General features: G+C 45.1%; 1 protein-coding gene across 5 annotated transcripts in view; it reads left to right on the top strand.

The window, feature by feature from the left end:
• Window positions 1–1,331: 1,331 nt before the first annotated feature.
• Window positions 1,332–21,004, top strand: part of DRC11 (dynein regulatory complex subunit 11) — a 172,218-nt gene continuing 152,545 nt past the window's right edge. The window contains exons 1-5 of one of the 5 annotated variants that reach the window (XM_082466350.1): window positions 1,332–1,708; window positions 10,407–10,731; window positions 14,120–14,239; window positions 18,032–18,223; window positions 20,674–20,745. In XM_082466350.1, coding sequence (XP_082322476.1) covers window positions 1,698–1,708; window positions 10,407–10,731; window positions 14,120–14,239; window positions 18,032–18,223; window positions 20,674–20,745 — 720 coding nt within the window. In that variant the 5' untranslated portion in view covers window positions 1,332–1,697. The remainder of the gene's footprint in view (window positions 1,709–10,406; window positions 10,732–14,119; window positions 14,240–18,031; window positions 18,224–20,673; window positions 20,746–21,004) is intronic. The other 4 variants (XM_082466347.1, XM_082466348.1, XM_082466346.1 and 1 more) reach the window with 4 other exon arrangements.

The following is a 21,004-nucleotide window of genomic DNA, read 5'->3' as shown; positions in this document are numbered from 1 at the left end:
ATGTGAGCAAATTCTCCTTGACTGCTTTCTCACTGTATCTGAGTTTGAGAGCTGGAAAATTTTATTTTTATCCACCTTTCTATAGCCTGGATACACGGTAAGGATAAGGGCTGATCCACTGAATCTTTGCAAGGTCTGGGCTCTGCTTTCTCTTCCGAGATTTTGGTAAACTCTTTTACCACCATCCCTCACCCTTCTTGGGAGTATATCATATTCCTGTGACAAAATGTCCTTTGACTTTGAATCTTTGCCTCAGTTCAGTGTAAAGTCCTAAAAAGTGGCAAGCCCTAGTGATTTTTTCTAGTTCCGGAAGGGCCCTGTGGGTGGTAGTGATTGTTTCGACTAGTGATAGTTTTATCTCACCTGGATTTCCCCAGGTGGCTCACTTACCCTACTCACCTTTCATCTCAATTCTCAGATTCCTGTCTTCCTTGTATTGAAAAGTATTAGTGAGAATTCTTGGTACTTTGCCTACTTGGTACTTTCTCTCCCTAGTAGGGATTTTTGAGGGGAGTGGGGATGAGATTAGACGCCATTCTCCACTGCAGGTTTCTATTTCATTGAGTAGCTTTTGAAGTTTATGGCATGAAGTTGTACTTAATTTTTTGTTTGGCTCTCCTTTTCTTTTCCTTCTTTTTTCTTCTTTCTTTCTTTCTTTTTTTTTTTTTTTTTTTACTATTCTTTTGTTCATTTCATTAGTAATTGTGGGAGAAGGGTTGTGTGATCCAGATTTATTCTGTCCTTTTTACGTGTTTGCCCTCTATATACTTTTTCAAGTGCATTAGTTCTGAAAAATGTTCCACTAGAAATGGCAGATTATAAAATTTGCAAGTAAACCTCAACAGTTACCAAAGATGATGAAAGAAGAACAATGCACACAAACACAGTGACTTGCTAATAACTAACACCCACACGGCATCTTATATTTACAACGCACTGTCGCCGTATTTCATTTTAATTTAGCCCCAGAAGGGCAGCATCTGCATCTGCCCTGCACCCCCAGAACCTAAGTCTGCGCTAGCCCAGAGTAGATACCCAGTAAGGTTTCGAAGGAACGAATGACTGTTACCCCACTTTACAGATGGGAAGACTGGGGCTACCATCATCAAGGACCTCGCCCAAGGCTACATATCTGAAGGTGGATGAAAATGGGCAAACGGGAAAGCGGAACAACGGCGTGGAGAACAACGAGCGGGTGGACAGGACCTGGGGCCGATCCCGGGGAACGCTGGGCGGGTCCTCCGGGAGGCGGGTACTAAGCGTGGTTCCTGCGAGGAACCCCGGCCTTCGGCGTTCGGCGTTCGGCGCGGTTGCCAGGGAAACAGCAGGAGGCGGCGCAGGCGCCTAGCGCGAAGGGGGCGGGAGCGCGCCGGCCGAGCGGACCCGCACCGCTCAGGCGTAGCGTCCGTAGCTAGGCTCCGCCTCGCGCCTTCTCGCTGCGGGGCCACAGGAAGGTTCCGGAGCCTGGGGGGTCTAGGCGAGAAGGCTCGAATCCCCCCTCTCGGCGGCTGCGCGCATCCCTGCCTATCGCCTTTCCCTTCCCGAAGTGAAAAGATATCCCCAACCCCAGTCCCTCCCTCCAGAAGGAACTCACCCCAACGCCCTCTGGCGGTGTCCCGACCCCTGCAGCCAGCCGCCCTTCAGAGGACAACAGAACAGCTTCCCAGCGGGCGAGGGGAAGAGGGAAAGTAGCCAGCATGTCGAACGCGTAAGTGATGGGCTGCCGGGCCATAGCCATGGGGTGGGCTCCTCCAGACAGAAAGATAGCCTGCTCTGCTTCTTTTCCGTTTCTTTTCTCCCCCACCTCTTCTTTTTGCAGTTTTAGCAAGTAAAGATACACGTCAGCAGAGAGCATCAGCTTCTGTGGACAGGGAATGCTGTACACTTAGACCTGCCAACTCTCCCGGTGCTGTCCCTGCCCTGCATAGAGATGAGCTCCTCCAGACCCAGTGCTTGTGCCCACTAAGCCCTTGTGGATGTATTTTTGAGGAAGCAGTGTCTATGTTCAGTTCCTTGCCTGCTTTTTTGTTAATCTAACCCAGTAACATACAGTGCTTTGTGAAAACACCCAGGTCCCGATATTTAAGTTAAGAAAGATCTTGAGGAAGCTTTATTGTACCACCTTGCTTTTCACCAAGAAACGCCAGTCAGGTGGCAGTGGCACCAAGGAGTATTCACCCAGCACTGTGCTATTTACACAGCACCAGCCCAGCAGTTATTTCATAATGGTCATCTCAAACGTCTATTCTAGTGCTGACTCTGCAGGCACTGTTCTGAGTGCTTGAATATAGTAACTCATGACTCCCCTGTAATGTAAGAGCCGTTAATATTATTTCCGTTTTACAGATGAGCTAAATAGTTCATATACAGCAAGGACACGGTGTCAACGAGGCCCTGAAGCTCCAACCTGCATTCCAGCTCTCAGTAACCCTGTTTTCCAGGCCAGGAAATAAGAGCAGCGAGGCTAAGGGCTTGCCAGGTTTTGCGGGTGGGGGAGATCAGGAGTTCAGTTTTGGACGTGTTGAGTTTGAAGTGCCTATTGGACATCAAGTGGATATAAGTAGACAACTGACTTGAATTCAGATGAGAGGGCTGTGTATGAAATATAAATTCAACAGCTGTTGGCATAGACGGTCTTTATGAGACATGGGATGAGTGTAGACAGAGGAGAGAACAGGTCCAAGGACTAAGACTCGGTCATGCAATGGCAAGAGATGGAGGAGGAGAGACCAGCAAAGGAATCAAAGGTGTGATCATTGAGAAGGAAACAAGATTGTGGTGCCTTGGAAGCCAGGAGAAAAAGTAGAGTTTCTTGGAGGAGGGAGTTACAGACTCTGTCAAATGCTGCAAGACAAGCCAGATTAGAGCTGAGAATTGACCATGGATTTAGCAGTGTGGAGTCCAGCGGTGACCTTGACCTTCAGGGGGGTGATGGAGTGGAAAGATGGACTAGAATGAATGTAGGAGAGAGAAAGAGGAGAGAAATCATAGACAGCACAGCACTGGCTTTTTAAAGGCATTTCACTGTAGCTGGTGGCAAGGGAAATGGGGTCCAGAGACAGATCTTTTTAAGATAGGAAACAACAGCCTATTTGTTTGCTGAAGGGACTGGCCAGTATAAAGGAAGCGGGATGACATGGGAGGAGGAAGGAGAAGTGGGGTGACATCCTTGCTAGTGGGGGCACGGGCCCCAGCAGACAGAGAAAGGAGCTCAGGTGGTTTATGGCGGGAAGATGAGGCAGGGTAGAGGCTGTTTGATAAAGATGCTGTTCAGTGGGTCGATGTCCTGGTGGGGCCTGGAAAGATGATGTAGATGGTAGATGGTGGTGACACTGAGGGGCCAAGGGCGATACCCTCTGATGAAATGAGGTTCCAAACTACAGGGTGTTGGGGGTGGGAGGGAGAATGGTCTGGAGCTGGAGTGAGGAGCCAGGATCTGGCCCCGCTCCGTGCTGTGGTCAGAGGGCTCTGGGAGGGAGGGAGGGCTGCAGGAGAGGCTGTGTTCTTAGGGGAGAGCCAGACCTCCCTTAGAGCAAGAATGCCAAGGAATATTCCAGAAACAGTACAAACACCTAGACAGTACTGGAAGAATTTGAAGGTTTATCATATATAAAATAACCTGAGGAGAATTCCCATTTTGCAAGATTTTGTATCGAAGTACATGTTTGTGTCTGAATATTTAAGTCTTTTTTTCCCCCTCCGCCCACCTATGCATCATTCCTCCATCCCCCAGTTACAGGAAAACTGCCAAGCTGTAGAAATAACAATCTGGTGTTTTTCAACTGTCATATTCAGTCTTCTGCGCCCACAATCCTCCTAACTTCAATATCTGTAACATTTCTAGGTCATGTGCTGAAGTCTGAAACCAATCGTGTACTTAAAAAAAATTCTAAGTGGTCTCATGGATAAAATACTACCTTCTCTTTACAAGGCACTTTTAAAATTTCAAGAACACTTTCACATCTGTTATCCCATTCCTCAGTAATCCTGTGGGGTGTCCAGGGTAGGTGTCATTATCCAGATTTGCCACTTGAGGAAGTGAAGGCACAAGGTTAAGTGACCCTCCTGAGACTGACTACCTCAAGAGACGGGTTCTGATTTTAAGCTTGGAGCACTTATAGCTTTAAAAACCACCTTGCCATACATACCCCAGAGAAATAAAAACATAGGTCCACACAAAAACGTGTATTGGAATGCTCATAGCAGCATCATTTACAAGAGCCAAAAGGCAGAAACACCCCATGTGTCCATTCACTGATGAGCGAATAAACAAAGTGTGGTATATACATGCAGTGGAACATTATTAGGCAATAAAAAGAAATGAGATAACGACACACACCACAACACAGTGGGCTTTGGAAAAGTTATACTGAGTGAAAGGATCCAGTCACAAAGGGCCACCTGTTATATGATCCCACTTATGTGAAATGTCCAGAATAGGCAAATAAATAGAGACACCTTAGATGAGTGATTGCCAGGGGCTGGGCGGAAGGCGGATAAGGGCAAATAGGGAGTGACAGGCTAGCAGGTATAGGGTTTCTCTTTAGAGTGATGAAAATGTACTGAAATCAGAGAAAGGTGAAGGTTGCACAACTCTGTGAATATGCTAAAAAAAAAAAAACCCGCTGAACTGTGCACTTAAAGAGGGTGAGTTTATGGTATGTGAGTTACATCTCCATAATGGTTCTCTTAAAACATCATCTTGCCACATTCCGTGTCTCAGATCATCTTCATGGGCACCAGCTCAGCGGAAGGATGCTGAGACCTTGGCTTCGAGGCGAGGTGGGGCTCAGGCTGGACTGAGGCTTCGAGGGGCACGGAGGCTGCACTGGCTGGGGGTCCAGGGAGTGACAGGGTTGTAACCAGTGGACACACGTGGAGAGGCAGCAAGGCAGCGGGGGAACTGGAAAGCTGAAGCCAGTCTCCAGGGGAAAGGGTAGCAATGCAGGGTTGCGTGCTCACACAGCTACTTAATACCTCCCCATCAACCAACAACCTTGCCTGGTCTCTCCAACAAGGGTCCCCCGAAAGACAGCAGGTGAGGAAGAAAGAGGCTGCAGCTCAAATGTCAGGACTTGGAAGGATCAAGCCACCAGGATGGTCTTTGGCCAAAAGTTCCAGTTCAGGAGTCAGCTCTGCCCTGGCTCTGGGGGGATTCCTGCCTCTTTGACCCTGGGTAGAAGCCCGGGAGTGCACTGAACTAGGGCAACAAGGCTTCACCAGGCTGGATCTGCCCCAAAGCAAAGTCTTAAATTCTAGGTGTGTCCCATCCATTAATTTGGCTTTTGTTTCCCCTGGTGGAAGCCTCCTTTACCCAAGATCCCTTGCTAATGATTGGTGTGGGTCTTTATGGGATTCAAGTCACCCCCCTGCACCCTATGGAAGCAGCGTCCATGGGTGGCATAACACACCTTAATGCTTGCTGGTGCATTAAATGCTTTGAAGTCTGATAAATATCCTTTATCTTTTATTATCAACTCCACCCCTGCATATAGAAATTATGACTAGATTTATTTACAGAGTTTCCTGGATATTATTACCAAATTCTTGGTAATATTAAATCTGCCTGTCAGTCTCAAGAATCTGCTTTCTTTTTATCTGGTCTCTCCAGGCGGGAGCAGAGACCGCCTTCTGCCTGTTCCAGACCTCTGCAGCTAGCATTCCAGAATTTTCTTCAGCTACGTCTTGTGTGGCTCTCGACATATTTATTCTTGAATGTTTAATATTCTTGATCAGCACTGTGAATGGGGTTTTGTTTTTCATATTTTTTCTCTGCATTTAGTTGTTGGGCCTTTTATCTATGTCTTGCAACTTTGTATTAATTGACTTCTTACATTTTGTTACTGATTTCCTTGGATTTTGCAGAGGTGTCATTTACAAGCAGTTTTTTTCATCTTTTGTATTGATCCCTTTTCCATCTGTTTCATCCTTTTTGTACTTGTGTTTTTTAGCTTTCTGGTGTTTCTCTATTGAAAATATTTATGGTCTCTGGTTTTCAGCATTTTGAAGAGGTTGTCATCATCAGCCTCTTTTGACAGTATTCTTAATCAGGTATATGCCATAAATTAAATTTATTGAGCATCTTCTTGGCATCTGTGAAAATAATCCACAGTTTTTACTGTCTTGTGCGGTATTTCATTCAGCTTTCCTTAATGTTGAACTCTTGTGAATTTCCCAGGTGACCCCCCCCCCTCCTTGGTCAGGGGAACAATGCTTTGGATCTGGCGCTGTGTTTTGTTTGCTGAGTGGAATTTCAGATCCGAGTTCCAAACAAAATTAGCCTGTAATTTTCTTCTTCTGTAATGTTGTCCTGCCAGGTCTAGGCCCTGAGCCCTATTTACTCTGCAGAACGATTGGATTTTCTGTTTTATGGGAACAGGTGTCGAGCCTGGTGGCATGTGGGGCCTGCGTCACCCGTCAGGTCAGTGAACGCCTGGGGTCCCCCGGCCCCCTCTCAGATGCTGGAAGTCTGGGCTTTGGTAAACTAAGAACCTGCTCAGCTGCTTTGTACCCATTTATCATGCAACGAGTGAGATGTCCTGGGCTAAGTGGAATTCTAACTTTTGATAGTAGCTTTTCTCTGTTATAATGAAGTTGTCTATCAGAGTGCTCTTTCACTAGCAGTATTTTTAAAATATTGCCAAGTTGGGAGAAATCTGGTACTTGAACCCGAGGGATGCAGTGCCAGGGCCAATATTTAGCATCCAACCTCAGTGGGGTGCTGGGAGGGAGGAAGAGTTTCGTTTTTAGCTATACATCTTTGTTTCCTTGTGGTATCCAGCACTCCTCTGCCCCAGGATTTGTCCTGACAAACTGGAGGCAGTAAAGGTTCAGAGCCTGAACTCTGGAGCCTGGCTGCCTGGGTGCAAATCCTGCGTTCAAATCACACAACTTCGGGCAGTAACTTCTCTGTGCCTTGGTTTCCTCATCTGTAAACTGGAGTGATAATAATACCCACCTCATAGGGTTTTGAGAACTACATGAGTTAATATATGTGAAGTACTTAGAACAGTGACTGATATGATGTCCGTCATCATCACCAAAACCCTAAAGACTTTTCACATGAAGAGAAGCGTTTCACTTTTGGCCAGGAAGATAAAAATCTCCCATCTCTGCTCTAAGCACATAAAAATGATAGAAACAGCAGAAATTAATACAACGTTGTATATCAGCTATACTTGAATAAAATAATTTTTTTAAAAGTATAGAAATTAGTATAGAAACAGTAACAGATTTAAGTTCATTTCTTGTTTTATGAGCACCAGCATGTCAATAGGTTTAGAAATAAACAAAAGTCCAACGAACTGAGGTTTTGTTAATACTATGATTTCCATATTTATCTTTCTCTAAAATTAAGGATGTTGCTTTGTTCTTAACTTATTCCAAGTACTCAGAATTAACAAAGGAAATGTTTCTTTTGAATTTAAGGTGATTTATTTAGAGAGCAGAGGTAGCTCAATAGAGTCTAGCACAAAAAATGAAGTGACAACACGGTACTAAATTTTGAAAAATGTTCAGAGTATAGCTAAGTGACTTTCCGTATTTAAATAACCTAGTGTATGACATCTAGTTAGTAAACGTTAATTATTTTTAATTTGGAATTTTGATCAATAAAACAAAAAACAAATTATAAAAAAATGATAGAAAAATATTTTTAAGTATTATTTTCATTATTTATCTAAAACTTTTATTTTTTAATATTTTAATTTATATTTTAAATTTATATTTATATACTAATATTAGTATACTTATATTTATATATATATTTATTTTTTATTATATATATTTAATATATATATTTATATATATTAGTATATATTTAATAGTATAATATTAAAGTATAAAATAAAACTAAAATACTTAAAATTGAAAATAAAAAACTTGTTGTTTTTTTTTTTAATCCAAGTTGAAAATCTCTGCACCAGGAGCAGAGTGGAAACCCAGGGCAGTGAGCAGGCCAAACCAGGAGGCCTAGTCGGTTCTGGCACAGGGGTGGGCAGTGCACTCTGGGATTTCAGCCCCTGAAAGACCTGGGACCAGACCCTCCAGGAGGGCTGGAGCTGGACTCCCATGGAATCCGGGGCAGGACCGCCCTTCCCAGCTGGGTCAGAGGCAGAGGGAAGGGCCACAGCCCATTCTGGGTCATAGTGGGAAACCAGCTTTTCAGCCAGAAGGCACGCTGTGGAACATATAAACTCAGAATACATAAAGAAGCCCCACAATTTAGTAGAAAAACAATCTCACGTAAAAACAGGTAAAACAAGTGGATGAACAATTTAAGGAAGAGAAATTGCAGGTGACCAGTTGCACGTGGAAAGATACTGTCTCGGTAGCAACCAGGAAAATGGACACAGAAATCCTATTTCTTACCTGTCATTGTGGCAAACATTATGGTTGTGTGTCTCAGGGCGGTGGCAGGGGCTCTTTTATTTTGGGGAGAGGTGGAGGCGGCAGCGTGGTTTGAATCGTGGTTTCAGCTCAGAATCGTGTAGACCCGGGTTCAGACGCTGACCCCGTCTCTGAGGGACATCATCTCCCTCCCACCCCAGTGGAGCGATGGGAGCCTTCCCCAGGGATGCTTCAAGGATGACACGCAGCATGGAACGCAGCAGGTGGTCAGTTTCAGCGCGAGATGATCACACTTTCTTCCCCACGGGAAGGTGGGGTGCATGCTTGAGGACGGGCAGATAGTGGAGCCGAGGGCCAGAGGGGGTGCCTGGGAATGACCTCGGGGAGGAGGTGAGGGATCCCCAGTGGAACAAGGTGGATTGACCAGCATATTTATCTCCGAATGGCCTCTGAAATGGCAGTAAGAGATTTAAAAGGCTGTAAACACACGAGGGCCAAGAGAACATTTGAGCATTTGACAAGAGACATCAGGAAAATGGAGGAGGAGGGAAAGCAGATTTGGATGAGAGGGGAGAGGTGGGGTAGAGAGCGTGGCCTGCAGGCCAGCAGAGCCCTGGGAAGGTCTTTCAGAGGTTGGGGGGTACTGGTCAGAGATCAGCAGAGGGGGCAACCCCAGAGAGCAGGTGCTAAGCTGCTCCCATCCTGGTGGAAGAGGCCGGTGCAGCAGCCTGGACCCAGGATGCAGGACGCAGGTGGGCGTGGGAACGAGAGGCCGGGCTGACAGCAGAAAGGCAGTGAGAGCCCGCAGCCCCCTGGACCCGCTTGCTTCTCAGGCTGGAGGTTGGAGCCGCCCTCGCCAGTGCATCCTGGGAAGACCCTACAGACAGAGACGGGCATTGGCGGGTTTCGCCCTCATCCCAGGGAGATGGCCAGGATCCTACCCACCCCATCACCCCCGGTTAAGCCCACTGGTTAAGAAGCCCCTTCCCAGACACAATGAACTTCCGTTTAGCTTTTCAGAACTGGGTCTTGGGTATAAAATAGGAGCCAAAAAATCAGCCAAATTTTGAAAGAAAATAAAAGTCTCTGCCATGAGTGCATTGGCCAGAGTCCCAGCAGGAAAAAGAGGGCGTACTCAGCAGGGTGGCTAATAAAGGGACCGGTGACAAAGGTGTGAGCTGAATCTCGGGAAACCAGCAAGCGATGGGGTGGTGCCCTGGGGGTGGCAGGGCTGTCACCACCCTAAGGCTTTGCTAGGAGGAGGATTGTTTGTTGACTCACTGGGGGGCCGCGAGAGAGGGCACATCCCCATCTCACTCTCCCACTCCCCGGGCTCCCGGCTGCACCCTCCACTGAGCGGCTCAAACAAGAGCGGGGAGCCGGCCTCCCCAGCCACAGTCTGCACCTTACTTCCCACGCTCAGTGTTATGGTTCCGGGGTTCGTAGGTGGTGCTTAGAGCTGTAAGTCTTTCATTTCTCACTGCTGTGTATTAGTCTGTTGGTGACTATACTACAATTTATTTATCCATTCTCTTATTGATGGACATTTGGGATATCTCCAGGTCTTTACTTTTATCAAGAAATGCCACTGTGATCATTCTTAATGCAGATTTACAAGAGTCTCTCCAGGGTATAATTGTTCATTCGTAGTTATGCCCATGTTCAACTTTACAAGGTATTTTCCAAAGTATTTGTTCCAATTCGTACTCCACCAGCTGTGTATGTGGACAAATCAGGTAACTATTCTGGTTATCAACTTCCTCATCTTTTAAGTGGGTATAATAATACTGGCTTTACCAGTATACTGAGGAATCACTTCATACCATTTAGGCAAAAGGCTTTTTTAACTGTTTATTTGATGATAATAGCCGTGGTCATATCCAAAACTCACATGCATCACAAAACAGGACATAAGTGGTCTAAAGAGCCTTGCAACTATGCGCAGTGTTCTTAGCTCACACTTATGGTGTGTTACATTTTGTTATACCAGATGCCCAATATGTATGCCTTGCAAAGTAATTTTTTCTTCTTGTATTGTTCACCCTGTCGTCCCTCAGAATGTATAATAAGATGTGGCATCAGACCCAAGAGGCCCTCAATTCTCTGCTTGATAACGAATCTCAGAAGATGATGAAACCACAAAGAAATCAAGTTTTCATCTTCCAGATGTTAGCCACCTTCTACATAAAATATGTGCAGATCTTTAGAAACCTGGAGAACGTCTATGACCAGATAGTCCATCCACAGAAACGCATGCTGATCCGAAAAATCCTGGATGGGGTGATGGGTCGCATCCTGGAGCTGAAGAATGAGATGGTTGAATTGGAATTAACCGAGTTTCATTATTTTGATGATATCTTACAGGATCTAAAGTTGATTCCTGTAAGTACTCAGGGTTCTTTTCATATTAGTTTCTTCTTGTTATAAATAAGATATATAGGCCTGTAACCAATGCTCTGCAGACTTCCTAGTCGTATTTATTTGTTGCATGTTGTATTGAAAGTCGAAGCATAGCCCTTCAATGAAACTATACTGCCGTGGACGAGGATTGGGTTTGCTCAGTTTCTGGTGCAGACAGATCTTTGCACGGTCCTGGGGTCTGCTGGACACCGTTGTTGTGGTCTTACCTGTCACCATGGTGTCTGCCCAGATAGGTTGGAATGGAGTAGGATGAGCCTTTCACAAATATCCTCCCAATTTCCAATAGCCATGCCCCTACTTCTGTTTCCAAAGGAAATCTCTCTCTGGCCTTTGTTTCCCGTCATCTTCTCGATGAGCAGCCGGTTGGTTGCTGGTTCCTAATTCCCAGGAGGATGCATCTCCTCCTTTGCTTTGGGTCAGTGGTGACTCAGGAGATGTATGACAATGGGCCTTTGAGCCTCCGACACCAAAGAAGGGCTCCCTCCCCTTCTCTCTGATGCCCTGAGTACTCCCTGCCGGTACCTGTAACCACAGTGCCCTCCTGTGAGCATTCTGTCCTGCAGCTGCCCTTATGACCACTGCCTGATGCCCGGGATCTCTTCTGGCTGGGTCTGTAGGGGCTGGTGGACACCCCGCTTCAGTGTCAGGAGTCATATGAGTTCAGTCTTCGTTTTGAAATGATCGTTTCCCTAAAATAAAATTAGGAAGAGAAAGTGTTTAGTTTTCTACACGGGGTTTAATATTTCTTCCTTTGGAAAATAGGCTTCTATAAAAGGATGTCCCTCTCTGGGATAAACTTTCCTAGCATTATTACTGCATTTAATCAGAATGGACTAAAGAGAATACCTGGAATGAGTGAAGATGTTGAAGATCGTCTCAAAATGTTCATGTTTCTTGCATTCATGTATAAGAGCGTGGGTTAAAGCACTAGATTTCTTAGATCAGGAGTACTTTACCCACCCCCCAGTGTGAAAATATCAAGAACAACTCAGGACAAACATGAAATAAATAGTCATTAAGTCATAATAATAAATTTAGTTAATAAGGTAATATTCAATTTATTAAAATTCCAAGAATATTAAGTAATACTCCTAAATTTAAGGAATACGCAGTTTATGAAATCTATATCGTGGGCTCCTTCAGTTTTCTCCCTGCTCTTCATCCTGCCTCAGCACCTCTGCGCTGGCTGGTTCATCTTCTTGAAGGTCGTGGCCGTTGAGAAGGATGATGACCGAGTGACATCATCCAGGCAGCCTTCCTGATAGGAGACCGTGAACTGCGTGTTCTGCCAGCCCTGGAGGGTGTTGATGGAGCCGTACGATGACGCTGAGCCCCTGGTGGTTAGGGGGCGCATCACGCAGCCTCAGCACGGGCTCCAGGATCAGTGCCCTTGCCAGCGAGACACACGTGGACCAGCCTCTGGGGATACCTGTGTGGCCCAGTTCTGCATTTCAGGGTGAAAGCTTGACCAACCAGCATCCTCTGTGGCTGGGCCTCTGTGGCTATCACCCACACAGCCCACAGCTCCTGTGTGTTCTGTTGGGCCAGCACGCAGATACTCGTACAGCATGACCACCCCTGACCATAGCTTGTTGGCTCAGGGACGGAGACCTTGGTGGCTGCACTAGCCAGTCCTTCCTTGAGAGATTCTGAAACTGGGACAGAGAGAGACTACTTTCTGTCTCCAATTCTGAACTGTAGTCTCCCAAACTTGTAAGTAGTTGGAGCCTTTGTTCACCCGATGCTCCAAAGGAAGAAGCTTCAGAGAGAAAGAGCGAGACAAATAGAGGGGAGAACAAAGCAGGATCACCAAGAGGAGTAGAAGGAAATGGCAGATTCCTGAAGGCGTCGTCTCCCCTGGACACATCCCTGTTGCTGGCAGACACCCAGCTTTGTTCCTGCCCTTGTTCCAAGAGGTCCCAAATCCTTCCATCAATGTCCCCTTTGGCTAAACTAGCCAGAAGACTGTTTCTTTAGGTCCCCATAACATAGAGAAACACGTAGAGGAGAGAGAGAGATTCTCTGTTCCAACAAATTTACTTTGATTCCACCCCATGGAGAATGGAAACCCCAAGGCATCTGTGATGGGCATAAAATATGTCACAGATGGGATGCAGCAGCAAGCCTGAAGCAAGGGATACCTACATTCCCCTCTCTTGCATTCTCAAGTGCTCTGTTTCCTCACCTTCAAAATTCTAACTGTAACTTTATTGGTCCTACATGGACCTGATAGAGCCACGTCAATAAAGTTTCGTCTTAAAATTTAGAAAAGCACAACACTTGAACATGCTTATTAATAAACAAAAATCACATTAGATAAAAGTGTCATCATTCTCCACTGACTGTCCACACTCACCCACTGGACCCTAGAAGCTCAGTCTTAGTTCACCCCAAACACTCCATTAGCCTAGGAAAGTTTTGGTTTTCAAAAACTGCTGCCACTTCCTGGAAGTCCTGGGTACGCTATTCCACCAAGTCCTAAAGAGACATTCCTGTATGCTAAAATGCTTTTTCAAGGGAAGGCCTATTCAGAATTCTCCAGATTGGGGAGATGTGGGGAGTCACACCAGAATGGGAAAAGGCAGAGCTGATCCTAAGGACCAGAACTTAGCTTCCCCCCAGTCAACTGGTCTACCAGAAGGCAGCCATGAGTGTTCTCATAGAGTAGGACGGTGTTTCTAGATACTAGGGCCAAAGGCCCACCCATATTCTTGAATAACACTTCTACAATCTTGGTTATTGACCTTGGAATGGTAAATATTCATTTGACCTCCACTAATTTGAAATATCTGTACACAAATGAACAGAAGTTTAGATTAGTGTATAAAAACAAGTTTCCTAATAAAGCAAATTAATTTTGTAAATGATTTTTGTAATGGGGTAATTTAGGTCAAAATAAAACCAAATTATTTTTTTAATTGTGACTGTTCATGTACACATGGTCAGTGGTGCTAATAATAAATTATTAGGTTTAATTCAAAGATCTCTATAGCTCAATTCTATGCTATCCTAATTTGCATTATTTTAGGTAAGCTCAGATAATATTATATTTCTTTAAAGAAAATTTGTTAAGCTATCATTGGTTAATTGAGGCCTAATCGATACGAATTACTGGAATTTTACAGTAATGATCAAAATGGGATATGGTTACACTTTCTCCTTTTGACTTTATTTATGTCTCCTTAGCGAGAAGGAACTGTCTTCACACCACTGGCTTCATCACCTCTTAAGTGAGGATGGGAAGTAAAGCGAGTCTCTGATGCCCTTGTCCTAACTGTATATTTTAAATGGATTTGAGTCCTGGAATCATGACCAAAATATTCTTTTGCTTCTTCTTTCTCTTCTCTAGCAACAGTTAGATATCCCCATACCGAAGTATTTTCTGAAGGAGAAGTTGGAAGTAATAAAAGGAAGAGAGAAAATCCTTGCTCAACTATTAGCCGACAGTGGATTAGGCATAACTGAAAAGGTTTGTATATCATTTTAACAAACATTATTCCATAATCTGTAAAACCTCCTTTTCTGCTGCCCCTAATTGTGCAAGAAACAAGAAGACTGTTTTCAATGCGAGGAGCGTGGCACCCTTTCTCCCGTGTTATTCAGTCACTAAGAAATTGCATAACCTTTGGGTGTGCTTTTGACGAGTCATAACTATTCTTTTTTAAGATCAAAACATAGTACTTCGTTGGTTAAATCAGCATCTCTAAGATTGAGTAGGTTATTGACTCAGTTTACTGGTTCATCTCAAAGTCAGCCAGCCTACAGTCAGAAGCAGAATGTTGTTCGTATAAAATAATTAAGTGCTGAGATAACTAGGAGCTAAAAAATTACGACACTCTCTGAAAATGCCGATTGACCTCTTATAACTTCCAGCTGAGTGGCACTTAGATCACCTCGAATGGACTCTCTCTGGGGAAAGCGGGGGAAACCCTTAGAGACTCCCGTGGAAAGTCAAGGGCAGAACCCAGTGGGTGCTCTGGCCCCATTCCTCCTTTATCCCCAGTATGTGTGCGCTGCACCCTTCCCTGTTTCCGCAGCTGTCTTCGCTCTGACCCTCACTGCCTTCTCGTGGATTCTGTGGTCATCTCCGTTCAGCCTTATGGTGGGCAGCCCTCTCCAGAGGGCACTGCCAGATCAACCTGATCAACCCCTCACTGCCTGCAAAGCAGTGCCTCCCGCCTCTGGCTGGTCTTCATGGCCCAAGCATTAAGGCGGCAGCTGAGCATTCACGCGGGGACAGTTCAGAGTGACGGGGACAGTTAGTAGCTATGCTGAGGCTGTGCGTGCAGCCTGGGCGCACAGGGCAAACCGACACCTGCGGTCTTCGGGCAGGTGGGCCCCGTGGGGTACTGCCAGCCTGGGCCATGGTGTGAAGGAAGAGTCCAGGCGCACCCAGGATGGCAGGGGGGAGGGAGAAGCGTGTGCCCTGTCAGCCTGCCGAGGGACATGCACCAGATCAGCACACACGCCACAGCCCGAGCTGTCTGTCCTTTCGCACAGGCAGCGTCGCGCTGCATAGAGGGTTTGCTCTCCTCGCTGTATCCCTGTCAATGTGATGCTAATTCTGCAGAGCCCAGTGGGGCACAACATCCCTGCAGAAACCTTTCTTGACCCACCTCACTCACGACCGCCCCTCCTTCCTGTGCCCCTTCTCCAAACGACCGACCCCCCTTCTACATTCTGCATTCCTTGAAGTGGATTCCTGGGAATCTGGTCTGGGGGTTGTCCAGCCATTCCTTCACCACAGGCTCCTGGGTCTGTGCCGTCTGTCACCGCATCATCACCAGAATGGAGCCCTCCCTCCCCAGGAATCCACCCCAAAGAGGCCCTGGCCCAAAGCGTCGACAGGCAGTGGAGAATCCGCGGAAGATCTCCTAGGGAAGACAGAGAAGGGAGGTTACCTGGCACACCCTGCAGTCAAACCCAAAGATGTCCTCTCTGCCGTTTCTCTGCCCCACTGTCCCTCTCGGTTTGTGTGGGGTCAGCAGCAGGAAGGTTTCTCTCCTCCCTCACTCCGCATCCAGCCCTGGTGGCTCCTTTCTGCTCGTTAGGTCGAGCTGTTCAACTCTGCTCCAGGCCCCGTTTCAGGGGTGCCTAATGCCCCGCAGAACACGGGGCTTCTGAGCAACACCCAGCCATCTGTGTGACTTTCCCATGCCCTTCAGTGTCTCACTGGACCGCCGCTCTCACCTTAAGCTGCTTATTTCTTGCAGATATATGCAGTGTATACCCCAAGAAGAATTTTGATAAGGGAAAATTACTGCCCACTCCTATAGTGGTCATGCTGAATATTTCACTGATGTTCAGAAAATCCTTGTCGGACTGAGTAGATGACACAAAATCCCTCACAAGTATCCCATAGAAGCTGAAATTATTTTTAGAATGACAGTGTGGAATCTAAAGGAAATAGACAATAATAACTAATGTTTGCCAGGCACCTGCTCTGGGCTTAAGGGTTTTTACATACATCAGCTGCTTTAATGCCACCATAATATTCATTTTACCCTCACGTGCAAAACGCATTATTGAAAAGGAGTGCTCACTGCAAATTCGAAGCGGCAGGATCCCCCTGAAAACCAAACCCTGAGTAATTGTTGCGTGAAAGAGCTTCCTCCTATAAGGCTCTAGGTGTCCCCATGCTGAGGGGCAGTGGGTGCTTTCGTGGAAAGAGGGTGGTCCGTCTCGGTCCCAGGGGGCTCCACCCCTGACTAACCGTGGGAACTTGCGTAAATTATTTTACTTTTTTCAGCCTCGGTCTTCTGAAGTGGTCACAGTAATACCTGTCTTGGCAGTTGCTCTGTGAACTTGATGAGAACACATGTGAAAAGCATCTGGCACCTGTAGGTCCTCAGTAAATGTCCCATTTCTCCCCTGCTTGCCCCTTTCTCCGCACCGCCCCCTGTTGCACAGAGAAATGACCGTCCCGGGAAACTTTGGTCCAGGGGATGAATTGGAGCACCTCTACCTGGTCCCACAGTGTCTTTCCCTGGACCCTGATGGGGTGGCCGTCGCTGTCCTCTGAGGCCTGGAAAAAGACTCAGCCCATGATTGAGTGTTTTTCGAATTCAGAAGACCTCTCCCTTCTGCCTCTATCCACTCAGGAGGCTTGGGTGAAACCAGGCCAGGTCCACAGCTTTTCACTCCTTCCAGGAACAACGCCTGAGCTCATGCAGGACCCAGGACGCCCCCAGCAGCCTTGCTCTTGTCCCTCTCCTCAGAAAACAGCACCGCGCCTCGCCGGACCTTGCCTAAACACACCCCACTTGAGATCTCCAAAGACAACATCCTATTGCATGAGCCTGATTTTCTCAGTCTTAATAGTAACCATCACATTCAGATGTTTTAAAGTGCAAGTGTGCAGGTACTGGCACACATTTCCCATATAAAGGTTCTTTTTATTAATTAATTTTTATTGGAGTATAGTTGCTTTGCAAGGTTGTGTTAGCCTCTACTGTACAGCAAAATGAATCAGCCATGCATATACATCTATCCCCTCCCTTTTGGACTTCCCTCCCATTTAGGTCACCACAGTGCATTAAGTAGAGTTCCCTGTGCTATACAGTATGTTCTCATTTATATATAGTATCAGTAGTGTATATATGTCAATCCCAATCTCCCAATTCCTCCCACCACCCCCCTTTTCCCCCTTGGTATCCATACATCAGTTCTCTACGTCTGTGTCTCTACTTCTGCTTTGCCAATAAGTTCATCTATACCATTTTTCTAGATTCCACATGTATGCGTTAATATACGATAAAATTAAATACTCCTAAAATGATTCTAATATTAGTCATATTCACTAGATCATCCTGTAATTGATTTTAAAGTCAGCATTTCACTTCATCTATATTTCACATTTCAAATTCTCATAGTAGATATGTTTTGAATTTGTACATTTCTACTATTAAGTTAATGAAACAGTGACAGCAATTTCAAGTTTATTTCAATCCATTTTATTGGCATTCCTCGTATAATTTGCTGCCAACCTAAAACCTTGTGGAGCTAATTAGTATTTTGTTCAAAACGGTAGAGGAGAGCTTGAGGGGTCCTTAAGTATGGGCCCATGGCGGGAATGTGGCATAGTATCAAAATATACGTATTCACGGGAAAAAATGATTCATATCGAATGGCTATCATACTCTGTATCAGCAGTTTGGAGACTCTCAGCAGGGTGGTGTCAGAAGTTAGCATGTGATGTTTCTGGAATCAGCTGACGTCATGAACATGTTTAAACATTGATTTATCTTAAATGTTTTTGCAGAAATACCCTGTAAAGCCTATCCCCCTAGAAGAGGCTGTTAAATTAATCCAGGTCGCCGAGAGGGCACGGCAAGGGCGCCTAAGAGCCATGTTCATGAAGCAAATCTATCTTCAAGAATACAGAGCAAAGCAAGCCAGGTTACTGGGCGAGAGAGTAGCAGACGTGGGGACTGCTGCACTGTGTATCCAGAAGGTGTGAATGGGGCGCTTTTGGACTTGGGGGCAAGGTGTCTTGACACAGCTGGAGATGCAGACCAGGGGTGGGGGTGAGCTCTGAAACTCAAAATTCCCATGTCCTACCTTTAGTAGGACTGGCCTAAATTCCAGAAGGACTGATTATCTTACCCTTGGGAAACTGTTAAGCAAGCTTCGTTATATTTTTTTAAATTTTGTTATAAATAGGTATGAAACTCAGGCATTTTATTGAAATATTTTTAAAGATCACCGATAACTGTTGGAAAGAATGTTGCTATATAAGTCCTCACTGAATTTTTTAAAATACATTTACATGCAGACGTGGTAATTATAGAAGGGGAACAGAGTTAACACCTGGGAGCTTGCAGAAGCGTGTGCCATTTGCAGAAGCTCCAGTGACCATCACTAATAACCAGAACACAGATGGTCCTTTCAGAAGAGGCCCTTGAAGTTTCCTTCCCTTTGTCAGATGACCACCCTCGAGTTATACCCCATCTTTTTTCAAATTGTGACTAAGGTTGCTCGTGGGAAAATGCAGAAGATGGCAACGTGACACAAGTTAGAGTTAGGTTGGGGAGGAAGTAAGTATAAGGACATAAAGCAGAGCCAGAAGATCAGGAATCTTGTCCCTAATTGTGTTTGAATGGGAGTGGTGGGAATGCTGGGGAGACACAGATGATAGACTATTTTCTTTCAAGTTTCTGTGGGGATATAAGGTTTTTTAATATTTATTTTATTGAAGTATAGTTGATTTACAATGTTGTGTTAATTTCTGCTGTTCAGCAAAATGATTCAGTTATACGTATATATATTCTTTTTCATATTCTTTTCCATTATGGTTTATCTCAGGATATTGGATATAGTCCCCTGTGCTGTACAGTAGGACCTTGCTGTTTATCCATTCTCTACATAATAGTTTGCATCTGCTCATCCCCAGACCATCCCTCCCCACCCCAGCCCTTGGCAACCACAAGTCTGTTCTCTATGGGATATAAAGTTTTAAATGAGCATCTGAGTTCAGAGCTTGAGTTGTACAATTCTTGGATGTTGCTGTGTTGTATTTCTCCATGTTACAGTGGAAATTTTTCTGTTAAAACTCTGAAGTGCCACCCTTAGATTTACCCCCACACTCCTGCAATCTAGAAGTTTCTCTTGAAGAAATACAGGTAGAGGAACCTCACTAACAAAAACTATAGGCTATTTCTTTTTGCTCCCCAGCTTTATTGAGATATATTTGAAATATAACATTGTGTAACTTTAAGGGTACGACATCATGATTTGATATATGTGTGTATTTCAAAGTGATTGCCACAGTAAGGTTACTTAACACATCCATCACCTCACATAATTGCCATTTTTTCTTGTAGTGAGAGCATTTGAGGTCAACTCTCTTAGCAATTTGCAAGTATAAAATACAGTATTGTTAACTATAGTCACCATGCTGTACATGATACCCCCAGAATGTATTCATTTTATAACTGGACGTTTGTGTCCTTTGACCACCTTCACCCATTTCCCTCATCCACTCAGCCCCTGGCAGCCACCGAAGCTACTCTCTATTTCTATACATTTGGTATTTTTACGTTCCATATGTAAGTGAAAGCATAAAGTATTTGTCTTTCTCTCTGTGACTTACTTCTCTTAGCATAATGCCCACCAAATTCATACACATTGTCGCAAATGGCAGGATTTCCTTCCTTTCGTAGCTGAATAATACTTCATTGTATGTGTGCATCACATTTTCTTTATACATTCATCCATCGACAGACACTTAGGTTGTTTCCATATCTTGGCTATTGTGAATAATACTGCAGTGAACATGAGGGCACATGTATCTTTTCAAATTAGTGTTTTCCTTTTCTTCAGATAAACACCCAGGAGTGGAATTTATGGATCATATGGTAGTTCTATTTTTAATTTTTCGAGGAAGCTGCATGCTGTTTTCCATAGTGGATGCACCCAGTTACATTTCCACCAACAGTACAGGAAGGTTCCCTTTTCTCCACATCCTCGCTGACACTTGTCATCTCTTGTCTTTTTGATAACAGCCATCCTAACAGGTGTGAGGCTGTTGCTGGGTCAGCAGTGGACCCTCCAGTTGCTCCCAGGGACAAGGGTGGGTCCTGTCTTGTCCCTGGGTGGACAGAACTGCCTCTAGTACCCCTTGTTCAATAGGGAGGCCCTGGACAAAGGTCCTCATCAGGGTCCACAGTTGGGTCCTGGGAGAGTGGACAATGGTATAGGCCACTTCTGTGATTCATACTTCCTTTAAAAATTTTGCCTGTGATCACGAAAGAAAAAATACTCCATCAACACACACAGGTGCACGACCTTGACCGCATAATCATTACATCATTTGGGATGTGCAGGTTGCATGGGAGAAACAGTATGACCATGTTTTCTTTATTTTTTATGTATTAAAACAAGTAACCATTTATTTATTTATAGGTTTGGCGAGGTTTCCATCAGTGCAAGAGAACTGAAAAAGAGAGAGAAGAGGAGATGATATTCTTGGGTATGGTAAGTTTTCTTATAGACAAATAAGCACCTGGTTTTCTTAAAGGCAATAGAATCTGTAAGACTTGTGTCTTCCTTAGAGAGTTTTTGAGAGAAGAAAGGAAAGCAAAATACATGACCGGTGACTTAAGAGAATGGAATCACCTGTATTATCTAGAAGCCTGCCCCAGGTGATCCAGAGACAGCAGGGTCTTGTCTGTTTACACGTCTGCTGGAATACACGGGCTGCTCCAAAGGTGGGACAAGCTGTGAGCTGCCCACC

This window comes from Balaenoptera physalus, assembly GCF_965194825.1.
Source record: "Balaenoptera physalus genome assembly, chromosome: 6".
Lineage (NCBI taxonomy): Eukaryota > Metazoa > Chordata > Mammalia > Artiodactyla > Balaenopteridae > Balaenoptera > Balaenoptera physalus.
Note: the sequence above shows the minus strand (reverse complement) of the source record. Positions and strands in the feature narration are given on the sequence as shown.